The 16,895-nt window shown below is 33.0% G+C and overlaps 2 protein-coding genes and 1 pseudogene across 2 annotated transcripts; 1 reads left to right on the top strand and 2 right to left on the bottom strand.

Moving 5' to 3' along the window:
- Window positions 1-136: 136 nt before the first annotated feature.
- On the bottom strand, window positions 137-2,643 carry LOC120135610 (putative methylesterase 14, chloroplastic). Its single transcript, XM_039151881.1, has 5 exons — window positions 2,215-2,643; window positions 1,331-1,570; window positions 1,107-1,250; window positions 769-903; window positions 137-565 (listed from the first exon to the last, which is right to left on the bottom strand). Exons 1-5 carry the CDS (start codon window positions 2,455-2,457, stop codon window positions 293-295), a joined length of 1,035 nt encoding a protein of 344 aa, XP_039007812.1. The 5' UTR covers window positions 2,458-2,643; the 3' UTR covers window positions 137-292.
- A 1,024-nt stretch (window positions 2,644-3,667) lies between these two features.
- On the top strand, window positions 3,668-10,099 carry LOC120134936 (annotated as a pseudogene).
- A 1,069-nt stretch (window positions 10,100-11,168) lies between these two features.
- On the bottom strand, window positions 11,169-12,936 carry LOC120135698 (auxin-responsive protein IAA27-like). The gene is made up of 5 exons (XM_039151947.1): window positions 12,268-12,936; window positions 11,967-12,181; window positions 11,572-11,713; window positions 11,335-11,396; window positions 11,169-11,213 (listed from the first exon to the last, which is right to left on the bottom strand). The coding sequence occupies exons 1-5, from the start codon at window positions 12,828-12,830 to the stop codon at window positions 11,176-11,178; spliced, it is 1,020 nt and encodes a 339-aa protein (XP_039007878.1). The 5' UTR covers window positions 12,831-12,936; the 3' UTR covers window positions 11,169-11,175.
- Window positions 12,937-16,895: the final 3,959 nt, after the last annotated feature.

A 16,895-nucleotide genomic window follows, 5' to 3' on the forward strand; every position in this document is an offset into this window, starting at 1 on the left:
GGAATTAACCTTAGACATTTATTTCCACTCGACCCTAAATTTATGTGAAAAAATGTATTGTAAGTATATCCTAACTCTAAAGTCTTACAGGAAATTAGTTGTACCATTTTGTAATCACCATATCAATTGGTTAGTGGGGGAAGGGAATAAACTAGAAAGGTAGGCCCATGTTCTACATACAAGAACAGCCTTATATGAAAGACGTGTAAATGAACAACCTTATAAATTTCTTCTTCCAATTATAGATATAAAAATATTAAAGAGAAGTTCCTTTCTTTTATCTGAAAATGAGCTAAGGAATCTGAACAATTTCTATTAAAATTTTGTTAAGTGACTGCGGTTTCGAGAAGAATTGGCAATGATCACTCCCTTTGATCTTAAAAACTCCTTCGGGAGGGTTTTCTCTTACTAGCTTTTCTTGCACGTCAGGCAAAAGAGCACGATCGTCCAATGTCTGAATGTAGAAGCGCCGCCCGGTTCCGTATTTCTCGGTGGTTAATGACAGTTTCTCCATGATAGGACCTAGTGGGGTGGATCTCATGGACACCATGGCCAAAGCAACATCCTGGAAGGAACCAAATATCATTTTGTAAATAGGTTACACTTCATAAACCAAAATGCAGATGAGTAAAGAGAACAAGTAACGTATACAACAACATATATTGGCTCCAAAATGGCCATGGACAATTGCTCTGTTGCAAGAAAGGAAGGAAAGAACAATGAATCCTAAACGTATAGAGTGCCCATAGATAACCAAAGTTAACGTACCTTGGTAGGCGATTGATTGAAATATAACCCTTTCATCAGCTGTTTCTCAAACATGAACCCTGTAGGAGGCTTATCTTTGCCATTTCCATGAATCAAAAACTGTGACTCTTGCATGAATCGTTCAGCAGAACCAAGCTGCAATAAAATGTTTTTGTTTGATATCAGTCCATGACAGAAAATAACAACGAATGATGATTATTCTTCTCAGGTCTATGTCTAGCTAACATAAGAGAATGGTAGCATGAATACTCATACAACAGGCAAAATAAATCACTGTATTCCGAAAGAAATCGTTTAATGGAACTTAGATAAGAGACAGCCAGGCATCAAGAAAATACCTCTTGAGCAAACACGTCGAAAGGTCTCTGACCATTAGACACCATTGTAGCACAAAGGTAAATGGCTTTCGAGATCTTTTCTGGGAAATGCTCCAATGCATAAGAAAGGCAAGCGCCTCCGCTGCTATGGCCCACCAAAATAACCTGCATATACAGTTCATTAATCAAGACAATTTAACATAACAAGATGGAAATGTTTGGTAGTATCAAATGTACCCTCTTACCTTGTCATCTTCAGGAAGGTTCTCTAGATACTTAATCAATGGTTGCGAGTATTCAGCCAATGTAGCGACGGTGTTTGTATCCGTAAGATCAATACCAGAACCCGTGAGATCCAATGCCGTAGGCTGAAGGCCCACTTCCTCCAAATGAGCAATCGTTTTATACCAACACCAAGCTCCAAAGCCTTCTCCATGTAGCAGAACAATCTTTTTGAACTTGATCTTTTCAAGAGATTCCAGTACCTGCAGATAGCAAGATATAGTATCAGACGTAAGTTTATTACAGAGAGGAGTTATAAGGTTTAAAAATGTTATACAATTACATAGAAATTTAGCACCGATCTTTTCACCAGCCTTAATGGACGATGATCCACATCCCTATCTTCATAGCATAATAGACTAAAACATGCTTTTGATTTCATAAAATAAAATAAAAAAGTGATTTTGAGGGCTTATAAAGACTTAAACTTTACAGAGATCATAACAAAAAGTGCATATCATGAGACCCCTTAACTTTTACTAAAAAATAAACTAGAAAAGATCCCTTTATTTTCTCGATAAAATTATATTAATACTCGAGAACTAATTTGGATGTATAAAATTGCGGAATGCTAAAAGCACAGTGAATCAACTAATGCTTTGGCAGGCTCTCCTTCTAAGTTTTCTGATGAAAAGCAAAAGCAAAGCCTATTGTCCCATTTTTTACCAGCTTGACCATTGACTAATACTGTTTTTCAAGTTTTACAATCAATCATAAAATCCCTCTATTTCGTCATAGATCCAATCAATTAAAACAGTAACTAACATCATAATTACATTTGAAAGACAGTTAATAAAGCAAACTTAAGTAGTTTAATATTGTTATTTAAACATAAAAACAAGCCCACCTTTTTTTCATTATTGGCTAAGGGATCAGTGTGCCTTCTGGAGCTGGTAGAGCCAATTCTCCTAGACATGGATCCATCAAATCTCTGAGACAGTTGGTGCTGATGCAGAGCCATGGAAAAAGCTTGCTTATGCAAGAACTCTTCTTCTGCAAGCATTTTCCTTTGAGACCTTCCCATTCTCTTGCTTCTTGATCCATTATCTTTTGTGTCTTTTTTTGCCCTGCAAATCAAGCTATTACCCATCGTTCAAAAGAGCTCAAAAAAAGTTGGAATTTTCTTTTAACACAACCCCGAAAGCTTGAGGGGAATTTCTGCCAGAAAATGGAAGAAACTCAATAAATTTTCCAGGAAAGAAAGGTTCTTTTTAATGAATAAAAAAAACACGCTTTACTATATATATATATATAAAAGGATTAGTTGAACATTGAGAGAATAAGAGAGAGAGAATGAAAGTAGGTACAAAAGAGGAAAAGAATTGAGAAGAAGTAGGTTATAAAAACAAAAGCGAAAGCAATATCAAAATCAAAATAAAGGTAAACAAATGTGTGAAGCAGCTCCTTAAATCAAAGAGCCAACTAAATTTAAGTGCTATTTATTGTTTCTGGATACTCTGATATGATCTTGTCTTGCAACGGCAGGAGACTTTCAATGCTTTACTCTTCTCTCTCTCTCTCTCTCTCTCTCTCTCCTGGTAGAAAATTGTAGCATACATTTCGTTGACCCCTCGGATTTGTTGTTACGGTCTTCCATTTTTACTGCCAATACAAACCATCATTTCTATCATTTTGATTTTTTTTTGTAGTTTAATTTTATCAAAATCGATATATTAAAAGTAAATCGTTGGTCATAATTTTAATTAGGGATCAAAACTCGACTCGACTAAAAAAATTAATTTTTTGATTCGACTCGATTCGAAAAAACTTGACTCGAATTGATTTTGAGTTATAATTACATAAACTCGACTCGAAAAAAATTCAAATTCAAATCGAGTTGTAAAATACAACTCGAATAACTCAAAATTTTTAGTAATTAGTAGATGAATTTTTAAGTTTGAGTTGAGTTCCTCAATTCTGTATGATATATGTATATTACATATGAAAAAAATATACATGTATTATATTTTTTTTATCAAAAATCACACAAATGTATTGTTATATATATATATATATATTGCATATAATCATAAAAAACTATTTAAATTGAAATAAAATAATATCATAATATTATAAATATTGATAATTAAATTTGAACACAAATTCGAAAATTCGACTCGACTCAAAAAAATTTCAAGTCAACTCTGAGTTGTAAAATAGGACTCAATTCCTGCCTTGATTTAAGCATCAAAGGCGGTTTAATGCTAAGCACCCGACCTCTTATTTAAGAGTTGGTTTTGGAGAATATTTGCTGTACTTTTTTTGTATTAATATTTAATGATCATTCACTTGTAAAGACAATGAACCTTTTGGACTCGTTCAAGACCCTTTCTTCCACCGCTTCAACCTTTGAACCCGCACTCCTCCATCGAATCCACGATTTTCTTCAACGACGATGGAACATACGAATCTCACACACATTCCGTGAGGCCAACCTTGTAGTTGACGCAATGGCTCATCAAGACCGAACAACCTCCCCAATCATCTTTGTGACTAGCCACCCGCCCGATGAAGTTCGTGAGCTCCTCCGCCTGGATCTGAACTTTCAGAGGAGCCGTTATAGTTGTTGCTAAATCAGCTTCCTCCCTTATTACCAAAAAATACATAATGATCTGTGAGTAACATAAAAATTCTCAAAATTTTACTTTATTTTTAATTTAATTGACTAATTCAAAATTATATATTATATAAATTTATTAGGAAGACAACCCTTCTAGTCTAATTTATGCATCGATAATATTAGGTTAAATTTAGGATAAAAACACCCTTAATAGACTTAAAAATTATGTTGGAGATAAAATAAATTATTGATCCAACTGTAATAAATATATTAGAGTTTTAATTTTGAGAACATTTTAAGATTTAATACGGTGAAATTTGACATTTTAAAATCACTAAATTGATATTTTTAAGTTTCATTAAGAAACCGAAAGTAATTGATTCAAGGATAAGTACAGAAATGATCTTATGATTATAGGGTATTGTTTTAGTAAAAGTTATAAAATAATTTTTCAATATAGAATGTTGTTTTGTTAAGTTTTTCAACTATTAAAAGTTACAAATTATCACAGAACTATTCGTTATGTTCCAAACTCGTCCTTTTCCGTTAAAATTTTTGATGATTGTCTAAGTTTGACGTTAACATGATGACTGAGATATGATAGTCGTTTGAGATTCTGAGATTATATTTTATCACATCACGGTTAACAAATTAATGATTAACTCAGAATACCATCAACTTTTAACAAAAAAAAAAGATGAGTTTAGATCATAATGAATAGTCGGGTGACTATTTTGTAACTTTTAGTAATAGAGGGACTCAATAAAATAACATTCTATAGTCAGAGAACCATTTTATAACTCTTAATAATCGTTAAACTTAATAAAGTAATATCTTATAATCTTCCAAAAAATATTTTTTTTAAAAACTAATTATAACATATTGTCTAAGTGATATCAATTAGATATGGATATGGTTGTTAATGGAGTGAATATGATATTGAACTATTAAATTATTATCAATAATTGTGATGGTTAATTAGTAATATAATATAAAAATAAAATAAAACATTCAGATTTTATGATTTATCATAGTGTTAAAAGTATATATATTATTATAAATAAATAATTCGTTCATTTTGACTCAATTACCTGATTGAAATCGAATTTTATTAATGTAAAATTTGAGTAAATTAAATTCAGATATTTTTTGTTCGGATTGATTTCGATTCAATATACTTTTGATATGTGTTACTTTTAATTCGGATTACATTGAACACGAGTAGTATCGATTCATCTAAGTTTCACGCCACTTTTAGTTCAATTTCGTTTGCTTCAGATTTTAGAGAATTTGGGTCATCATGTTTGGGTTTATATTATGCAAAAAGACATCAGAGATCCCTATACCTTTTTTTTTTCAAAACTAATGCGACTTTCAAATTATTTTTCTCTCAATGTGGCCCTTTAACTCAAAAGAACAAGTTCAATGTGACCCTTTGATCAACGTTTTCCGTCGTTGACAATTATGGTGCTAATGTGACAGTCACAGTATTAATGTGGTGGTCCACGGTGTTAACATGACATTCCATATGTCATGTTTGAGTTTATTATTTAGTCACTAATAACCTTACATTCAAACGTACTCTAAAATTAAAAGTTGAATTTTACCTCTTCAGGAAAATGAAATTTATTTATTTAGTTCAAGCAATACATTAATAAAATTATGATATTTTACTAATTTTTTAAAGCATTAAATCAATTAATTTTAATTATGAAATTTATTTATTTAGTTTAAGCAATACATTAATAAAATTATGATATTTCGAGTTCGAGTTGAACTTGATAATTTTTAGCTCGTGAGTTTTTGAGTCGAGTTGAGCTTACTTTTAAAGTTTTCGAGTTCGAGTCGAGCTCAGCAATACTCGAATTTGACTTGGCTCGTTGAACAAACGACGTCGTTTGGTTTAATTTTTTTTTTAAAAAAAGTGAATCGGCGGTTCAAACCGGTTTTGTTGGTTTTCAGCCGGTTCATTACCAGACCGATTTTGTGAGATAACCGAATCGGACAGACCACCGATTCACGGTTCAACCGGTTGAATCGACCGATCTGGTCGGATTTTGATAACCATGGTTGCTAAAGCCTTTTCTGTCTATTCCTTCATTTGAATAACTCTGGATGCAAGCAACCCCATCATTATGTGACTGTTTCTTTTTAATGCATTCTTCTATTTTGCATCACCTAGCCCCCAATCTAGGGGACAATCACCCTTCCTACAAATTTAAAATTAATATATATTTTATAATTTTTTAAAATTTTAATTGGTTATATATTTTTGTCTCATTTTTTTTGAAAGTTTACTCTCTCCTCAAATTTTAAACGGAGTCCCTAATATAAACCCTAATCTCTGCCCTAATCTAAGTGCTTTTCTTTACTTTCCTCCCCCTAATATGCAGAGAAAACAAATTTTGTACGGAAACTTTATATATAGGGAATTCAGGGTTTTGCACTCAACATTACAAACAAATCGCTAAACAGCATAAAATTATTACAGCGTGAACTAGCCCGTTTCTGCCAGGGATCCCGCAAGCAGTTCTTTCTCTTGTTTTCACCATATGCGTGAAACAAGTGCTTCTGCTGTAGCTTAGATCTAAGGTTAAATAAGGCTGCTTTAAGTAATTTTGAACACTCGAGCAAAATATACAATTAATATGAGGTTTTAAAATGCTGACCATAAATTAGTGTGAGGGGACACATTTAAGATTTATTACTATAATTTTGACCATTTCAAGGACGGTGTTCAGTGAGCCTAATTTAATGATGCTTGACCAAACTAGTGTCCTTCGTTCTTGGTGCTTGACCCGCTCTGCTCTAAGTTAATTAATTTGACGGCCTAATTTGTCTCCAAACTTTAAAATGTATCATTTTCGTTTTGAGTTTCCAATTTTAAAGGTAGAAGGGTCCCTAATTGATTAATCACATATTTATTAGGGGGCGTTTGGTTGACATCATATTGGATTACCACAAGAATGGAATCTCATTCTCCCGTTTTGTAGGCAAACATTCTTAACCTCCGCTAATCCCTTATTCCCAACAGTAGTATTTTGGGGATATATTATTGGGAATGTGATTACCTCTTCCTTTAGGTATTGTTGGATTACCGGCGTTTTAGACTAAAATGCCCTTAATTTTTTTTCAAAATATTCTTATTTTATCGTTGAATAATAAAAATTCAACAAAGGTTAAATTACAAATTTATCCTTAAACTATTTTAGATTTACAAAAAAAAGTCTATAATTAGAATTCTATATGAAGTTTAGAGGGTTAAAATAAAATTTTACACTTTCATTAAACCTATTTATCTTTTTAATTTTGTAAAAAAAATTATATAAATTTTATGAATTTTAAATTTTTAAAGAAAATATATAAATTAATTATAATAATATTATAGTAGATTCCAACTTGTTAAAAAACAAATATATAATAATGACAATTTAGTAAAATATACATTTTAATAATCTTTTATTCCTTTAACCAAATACTGTAATATTATATTCTTGCTAAACGAATCAAACACAAAATACAACATTCTCAGTAATCTTATTCCCGCTGATAATCCTATTCTACTCATAATTTTACATTCCGTGCCACTTACGATAATAAAGAATCCCAGATGTGACAGTTCGTAGTTCATGGACAAAGCTGTAATCTTCCAATCATATGTCTGACGGCCTTTTAGTATATTAATAATAAAATAGATATCGAAGGGGATATTATGAGATTTTTCGGTGTTGGATTTATTAGTACTCTCCCGTTTCATGCTTCCTTTTGTCAATTGTCGGTACCAAACCATCCCTACATCCATCAAATAACCTTTTATTCTTGCAACATTTGTTGAGGTCTCAAATTGTGTTAGCAAAAGCAGGCAGGCTCCAACCCGTCGATAAGTTTAAAACATTTATTAAACTCGAGTTTAACTCAATTAGTTAAGTTAATGTCATAAGAAATAAGATTCCCATCAAATCGAGCTAGAAAAACGTTTATATTTTTTTAATTGAATACTTTGATTCAAATCTGCGTACGTATACCCCATGGAAATATAACTACAACGATAACCTGATTTTGGACAAGCATAACCTGATTTAGTGATTTTCCATTTTTTTCTCATAGGTGTACCTTGTTCGTGAGGAACCACAAGTGGTTTAATTCAACAAAACACTCCCCCATAGCCCAACGGTGGCCTATACGGGTTAAAGCATGGATTGCAAACAGGCCCACCATTCGGCCAGTTCCTCTGACATGTGCTCCACCTCGTAAACTTGTTCGGTCTGTTACAGGCCCCCCAAACCCAATCTCATTCCTTGAAATTTAAATGAATAATATTTAAAAATTATTATTAATACTGCGAGTTAAAAGAATTTTGTAGTTGATGTGAGCATTGTAAAATGAATCTTAAGAATCCATGTAAGAAGCAGTCTCCTTTTTCTGCTTCAATTTACCATACTTGACAAAGAAGTGATCTAACAATCAGAATTGAAGGCAAGAATACAGCATCTAACATCTCTAAATATAACTGCTGCTCGAAATCCAGACAAGGCACCTTGCAGAGGTACTTAATGCATCCTAGTATAGTTGATCTTCTCCCTTAGCAAGTTCAAAGTTTTAGGTTTCAGTAGAGCTGATTTAAGGATGCTTTTTTGGTCTTGCCTTGTATGATTTTGAGTTTATTCTGCTTATGGTGTAGGAATGCGCTTCAATTAACAGGCTAAAGCGGGCGTTGAAAGCTGGCTTTAACCATCTTGTTTTTGAAGACAATTATGACACTGGAAATGGAGATCATTAATCATTGAGGCAGATATGTGACCAGTTCTACGTAAGAGGTAGATGCTCTGACATCATTTTTATATGCTTTTCTTTTATTCCTTTCTCAGTTTCTGATATCCTCACATTTGCTTTGTTGTGGCCCGCATCCACATTTTTCTTCTGTCATTTTGTCTGAAATTTATATTCTCGAATTCCATGCATGTACTCCCCCATATTGCCATACCTTCAGCAAGATCTCAGTAGGTATATGCTTAGGTTTTCTAATTGTTGGGAACTTAGGATACTTACTTTCCCTTATTGCATAATTTCTCCTCCTAAATGTGTAATCGTTTCTAGTTGCCTACCATTCTGTTCATCTTCTCATTGTTTGATTGATGCATAACCAATCGTCTTGCTCTTGGATTGCAGTGAATATCATATGTTACCAGACCAGACTAGAAGGGTTGAGTGTTGTCACAAAGCCATTATGTCTTGATTGGTTCTTTTTTATTTGCTTTTCCTGGAAATTTATAACTAGTATAACTCATGCTAGTAAAAACATATATAAAACAGAACCCAGATTGGTTAGACTCCAATAAAGATAAAAGGAAGTCTTTGTATATCAGTTCATGAGTAAAATGACGGGTTTTAAAAAATGTTATGATTACATTTTTAACAGTAACAAGATATCACCTTCTGTTATTTCTCATATGGCTTTATTCATGTTAGTATCTTGTATTTTCTTTTGTTGTTGCTTGTATTTAGATGTTAGGTATGTACATGTTCTGTTGGCATGAAGAGAGAGATTTCCGGTTGTGTCTTAAGGAACTCTTTCTTTTTTTCCCCAAGTGCAATGTAGCTTTTTGCATAGCTGAAAATACTCTATTTTGTTACCGAATTGTGGACTTTGTTCATTCAGGGGGTGGCCATAGCTGCTTAAGGACAGTGATGAAGCCGGGATTAGATCAAAAAGAAATAAATTCTGGGAGAGGCCTGTGGATACAAATGAATTGTGAGGGCCACATGCAGTATGGTGGGGGTGTTAGAGGGGAGATGCGGGATAACTTTAACCACAACAATACCCAAATCTCTTATGCCCAACATTTTCAAAATAGCAGGTTTGTTGAGTCGATTCTTGATAAGCTACCCCCAGCAGCTGGTCCTTCCCTCACCCACCTAACTCGCTATGATCTTGCCCGTGCACCAACACCAATTGTTGAAGATGGCCGCTATCGCATGTTTCAGCGGCTCGGTTTAGACAGGCTCGAGAGATCTGTATTTAATGGATATACGCAGATGGCGTATCTGCAAATTTCCAAACCATAATCATGAAATTATCCAGGATCAGGAATGTTTCAGCTTCACTAGATTAAACTTGTGTCTATATTTTTCATTGTCCTGTAGCAAGCTGAGACTATTTTCTTGTTGACTTTAAAAAAAACATGACTTCCAGTTCTTAGGATCATACTCTAAGATGTCTTTCCAATGTAATTTATTTATGAGATAATCAACCTAGTTTACTATCCACTCTCTTTTGTTTTACTTAGTGTTTGTTCCATTTTAGTACCTACAGTTTTTAACTTGTTTAGTATTTAAACTATTAATTTTGATCAATTTTAATATCTAAACTTTCAATTTTTTTTCCAAAACTTAACGTTAAATTCTGAACGAGAACGATTGGGTATAGTTTTGGAAAAAATGAAAATTCAAATTGGTACTAAACGCATAATTTACCAAAGAAATTACTTCCATGCCTCAAATTGAACAGATTTGCAGAAACTTGTCGAATAGCGGTAAAGCAGCATGAAACCAATGACTGAATAATTCACACAAAATAGGTCAACAAGTTGTTGATTTTGTGGTAACTTTCATATGGATTGAAGTGTTGACGTATTGTTAATGGTTCTCATCTTCTCTTAAGATATAATGTAATTTGTCCCCCCAAAGAATTCATAATATAAATACACTTGTTTATCTGTTCCAATCACAAAGCAAAAGATTAAAATGATGGGATTGAGTTGAAGTGGGGTTTTCTTCTCAAACAAAAGCACACCCCACTTATGGAATTCCCACACTTGTCACCCAAGCTTCAGATTCATTGCAACTAATCAATGCCTTTTTCTTATCTTTTCCATTCCTTTGTCCCAGTTATTACAACTTAGGACTGTTCCAATGGACGCTGAGGCAGGCGTGCTCTTCTTTTCTAAATAAAGTAAGAAACAGATCGGCAACTGGCAATTAGTAATTGGTAATCAATCCATTTACACAGTACACAAATTGAGATAAAGATTAAACAAAAGAAAGGTAAACCAGACAACCTTAAAAAACAATTGGATATGTCTTCAATGCCGTAATTTGTCCATTACAAAGCCATTTCTTTGCTTAATTCAACTAAATACATCAAACTGTAATATCTGAAAACATATATATGTATATACACACACATATATATATATAGTTCTTTGAGTAAGGTTCTGCATAGAGTTTTGAATGCTTGTTTCTTTTGCATTAGTTCTGGTTCTTGCATTTCTCCATAGCCCTTGGAGCTGGAAGCAACCCAAATAGACTAACTTAATATCAAAGGAAATAGTAATAAAGCTAAACAAAATCTAAAGCAAGCTAATTTTCAGGTTAAAGATGTATTCTGTTTTGATCAGTAAGGAATACCTAGTCCAATTGCTTCCGAACCTTTCATTATCCGCAGTCTCCTACACGAATCGGTGAACATCCTGAGTAACAAAGATAGCAAGGCCAAGGATTAACATAGTAAGAATAACTAATTGCAAGAAATCAGACACCATCAGCATAGGCCAGTACTGCGGTATTATGCACTGATACATTGCAACGTCAATTTTACATAAGTAGACCAACAGAAAATGGTTATGTAGGTGAAGGAGGACTTACTCCCACGGAACATCTCCGACTAGCATCCAGTCACCGTCCTTGTCTTCATATGCCAGCACGTACTCGGATCCATGGAGAAGATCCATCAAACGACTCTCGCTGAGACCATCTCGTGCAGGAAGCCCATTGGAATTGTACTGCCCTGAATCACAGCCATCCATACACATAATTCAACATATACACTTGATCTACAAATCATTGTATGTTAAAACGTTTCAAAACAAAACTATATCAGATATCAAAGAATAAGATAAATTGTATCTTAGAACTAGAATGAAAAATCAGTTCTTTGAGAGTTAAGAATAGGTCAACGTTTACAAAGGAGTAATCTTGATACACTGATCACAAACAAACAAAAATATGCATTTATGTATGGTATTGAGGGATTGGTATACCAATAGTAAAACAACTAAACATCTTCTCCAGAGCTGATGAGAATTCCATATAGTTATTGTAGGTCTTAAGGTCAACCTTCCTCAGGTACGGCGCTCCATCCATGCTCACCTTTACATAGAGACAACCAGTACCTTCATCACTGTTCTTTACCAAATTAGAGGCCATGCTGTTCTTCCTGAATGATCTAATCGGTGGCCATCCTACTACCTGTGCCCTGTTACACACACACACACAAAAAGTTTCTTGCTCAATAATTGATGTAAAAGTTATACATATAAAAAAAAGGTAATACAAACATACTTTGAAGCAGGGGCACTGGCATGGTCATGTACAGGAGGAACAAGATTGTTTTTATCTTGAACTGGTTTTGGAGACTGTGGAACACCAACGACCTCTTTCATTACAGACACAGATTTTCTTGCTTGCTGGGAATTGGTTTTACTGTGCAAACCACCTCTAGGAGAGGCCAAGACAGCAGCTTTAGCCAACTCAACATCAGGTTTAACATTCATAGAGAAAACCCATTTCCCATTAGACCCATCAATGGCATCTGAAAACCCCCTCTTAGCTCCTGACACCAAGTTCTTCAGAGGGCTACCAGCAAAACCGTTACTTTTATCATTAGTCTCCAAGTCTTTACCAAAGAGAGAGAGTCTTCTCTCAGGAGACTGAGAACCTGGTAAACCAAGCCTCAGCTCAGTTTCTTTGAGATTCAGACAAGTTTCGTTGGTGGTTTTGCTGGTTTTGTCTTCAGTGGAGGGAACTGAAGTGGGTGAAGAAGAAAAAGAGATCTTCTCGGAGCTTCTTTCCATTGAAGAAGTCTCTGTTAAGCCTATGTAATCATGTTCCAAAGGTGTTGACATCAAAGTATGAAATTCTCATCAACCTTTTTTCTTAAATTACATACAACAAACATGAGAATGAAGAACACAAGCTAATGTAAGAAGAGAGAGAGAGAGAGAGAGAGAGAGAGAGAGAGAGGCCTGGTTTTTGATGAAGCATAAAAAAGAAGCTACTTTGGCCTTTCTATAGATGCTTAATTACCCTACTACTATTACCCGACAATTTGTATAATATTATTATTTCGTATATTTTACTTTATCATAACGTGAAGAAATAATAATCATATTTGTATATAAAATACCATATTTATGTTTTATTATTGAAATCATGCGGTCATCTTATAGTTTATGATGTATTTTAATAATTTTTATTGTGTCGTGCTCAGGTCATTTTAGTACTATGCTAGTAATAATGTAATATCACAGGGAAAGTTTTGATAAGCCTTTTATGTTATACCTCTAAAATAGCTTTGAAGTTTACAGATTCACAACATTTTTAATTTGTATTCATGCAAAATGTATTTAAACCGAACACTTTTATTTATAATTTTTAAAGATTTTTTCATCATTTTTTTTTGTTAATAAAAAGGTTGTTTCTTGATTTGTCGGCAAGACATTGCAATAAAAAAGAACACAATTTTGTGGCTTTTCACATGTCGTAGCTGTTGGTGACATTATTTTGTTTCCTACAAGCGTAATAATTTTAATCAACATAAAAGTAGAATTGATAAGCAAAAGCTTGCATTCAACAGTCAACCCTGACCATTATTCACATAAGACATGGTCTAGTAAATTCAGAAAGTGAAGGAGAGAAAGGGATTGCACGTGAAAGAGGAGACGAACTGAGCTCCTTGCGAAGAAAATTTATTTATATTACAGAGCAGTGCATGCATGACTCTGCATCATCGTATCATAAACCGAAGACATAAACTCTTGTTTTACATGGAGGATTTTTTATAGATTTTGTTCTGTGCATCCTGATATCTCTAATAAGACAGCATAAAATCGGAACAAACAAACAAAATATAAATTGTCTTGAAATTTGTGAAAATTTTCCATGGAAAATTGTCACGTAGCAATCAGCATGCAAATAGTTTCGATATCTTATGAAGGACCATTTGCCAAAATTGAGGGTTCAATATTCGTCCTAGGGAAAAACACTGCTTAACTAGACATTTAATCAGTGTTATGACACGAATTAATATTATTTTGGTAGAAACATTTAATCTAACTAAAAGAAATACACGAACACACATAATAATAAAATAAACCCTTGGTTTATTCGCCGGATGTTTTTACTAAGTACTGCAGTCAAAGTTGTCGGGGTAAATATTTTTCTTATCACGCCGGTGTCTGTTGGTAATAATTGTGTAAATCCCAAAGAAACAGAACATCGCCACGCGTGCGCTATGATCCGATGGTCTATAACAAGCTAAAACATATGATCAAATAAGGTGCTTCCACGTCACCATATGGTGTAGTTCGCAAAAAATAATGGCGTTTAGTTGTTGGGGTTGACGGAGGTAAACTGTAATCATTGAGTCCTTGACTCTTTGACCTCCGTCCTAATCCAGATTTTTACCCCCCACCTCCTAAATTAAAGGGAAAAGGTTGAATTTTTTGTTCTATAATCCATATTTTACGCATAGATGATAAACTTTTTAACTTTTATAGTAAATACATTTGAAAATTAATAAACATTTTATTATATTTTATATCAATATTTGCATGATAAAATATATTTTTTATTTTAGTAAAAAAATTGAAACCACCATTAGATTTTGGATCGACATGTTGACCAATAAATAATAATAAAGTAATATATAATAAAAACTCCCTTCAACTAATTAAATTATTGATTTGTTGTTTTTAATTTTATTTTTTAAATGGTTTGCTGAATTATATAGTAAACACTTAAAAATTATCATTTTTTTCTACGGTAAAATTCAAGAAAAACTTTCTTACATTTGAGTTTTTAATCATTATTTTATAATTTAATTATATTAACATTTTTATATTTTTTATTTTTAGAAATGGTCAAAATATTTTTTATGGGAAAGTATTAATCAGATGTATATTTTTAAATGCAATTATTTTAATTAGTTGGTCGGTTGGAACTCTTTACGCCCACATGATGAGTTCCAATAAAATTTTAAAAAAATTCATGGGTTGCACAATATTCACTTAACGGCTAAAATTTAAATATAAAAATGATACTCATTACACCATATGACGGTTTCATGAATTTTTTATATTAATAAATGCAATTATTTTATATTATTTTTTGTCATTAATTAAAAAATATTTTAATTATATATATATATATATTAGAGGTTGTCACAAATGAAATTCTAAGCATGTAAACGAGAAAGTAGCTTGGCATGGTGTGTGTGTGCTTCCCCCAGAATCGTTTCTTTCAATGAACAGAGAGAAATGAGTTTGTTCCCAAAGCATATGGAATTGATTTTGAATACCTCCATTATCTCCTTGCTTCAAAAATGCTTTCCCAGCCTCCAAAAAGCTAAAATATTGCTTGCACATCCATCACTCATTTCACTTTCAAACTAGAAACAGTAACTCCATTAAATGGAAAGAATTATATACTGTAATTCAGTACTGATTGCAACCCATGAATTTTGTCAAGGTTCTACAACGACTGATCAATTTTTTTTAATTAAACAGTAGAGCGGATGATATCCAAGTCTAGATCAACCCAAACTTTGGGAGAGGCTAACGGGGCATAATTAAACAGTAACTGGTCTAAACGATTACTTCACGTAATCATTTTTAAAATATGGCATCTCTTATACTTACAATTCTCTTATTATTATCGAATGTTTGGATGATATTTGTTTCTCAGACAGACATGCAAATCTTGATTAGATTTCACGTGCTCTTGATTTCCGTTTAACACTACAGCTATTGATAGAGTTGAATTATTGGTGAGCACCTAGCTGTCTAAATATATACACAAATAATTCAAAGATGAATGTGTCTGAAACCAGTAGCAAACGCCTCATCGATAACGATATAGGGGTAGGGTCCCTGGAATATAACTTGCAGGAAATGCAAGATGTTCAAGTATTTCTACCCTAATTCAAAAGAAATGAATCAACAAAACTCCATATTTATGACCCTGTCCTGGACCATGAATTTCATTATCAGGAATTATTATCTATGGTTAGGACATTAAAACATGGATCTGTCAAGCATTAAAATCTGGGAATATTTTTTGCAGATTGATTGGACCATTCATATGAAATGTAATAAAAAAAGCGTTCGTAGTATGATCATCGACATATTCTGCTTAACCCATTGTTGATAATAGTTTGAGCATTTGACATGGCAAAATCAATCAGCAAAAGAGACCGTGCAAAGGAATATTGTGAAAGTGGTTAAAGCTTTAAATGAGTTATTATTCCCTTTTGGTTCTTAAACGATGATAACGATGGAAACCTAATCGCAGCAGCACACTGAAAATGGAAGCTATGTAATCTACGTATACAAACACAAACGTATATAGCCAAGATAAACCACATATACTGATTGCATTGTCGGGTTTGAGTTTTAGTGTCACCATCCAAATAAATTGGTTTTAGTTGTGCAATAATTATAGCATGTAAAGTGTAGTGGTGGAATAACTTAAAGGAATAACGTCAAAATTAGCCCATAGGCCCTTATTCTTTTTTTTTGGGAAGTATTTTGGCCCAACATTTTATTCTGAGGCAAAAAGATCATTCCGTAGATGAAAATCATTAGTTAAAAAGTGGTTAATGTTCTAAAATAGGGCCTTTTTTATCCTAACATGAAACATTGGGGGGTAAAATATTTGAGGAAAAAATAATAAAGGCCAAAGTAACTATTCGATCAAACGTTAGGAGTTTTCTTACCCTAAAATAAAACATTCAAGCTAAAATGCTAAAAAAAAAAGTGACCAAAATATTCGTTTTAATAAACGTTGGGAGATAACTTCAATATTATGCCTAACTCAAATGAAAACATTTCTTTAACAATAATAACTAAAACCAAAGTTTTTCAACTTGAATGATGGAAATACAAGCATCCTAAAAGTTAAACGACTATGAA

The sequence above is a fragment of the Hibiscus syriacus genome, unplaced genomic scaffold (genome assembly GCF_006381635.1).
Source record: "Hibiscus syriacus cultivar Baekdansim isolate YM2019G1 unplaced genomic scaffold, ASM638163v2 tig00000145_pilon, whole genome shotgun sequence".
NCBI lineage: Eukaryota > Viridiplantae > Streptophyta > Magnoliopsida > Malvales > Malvaceae > Hibiscus > Hibiscus syriacus.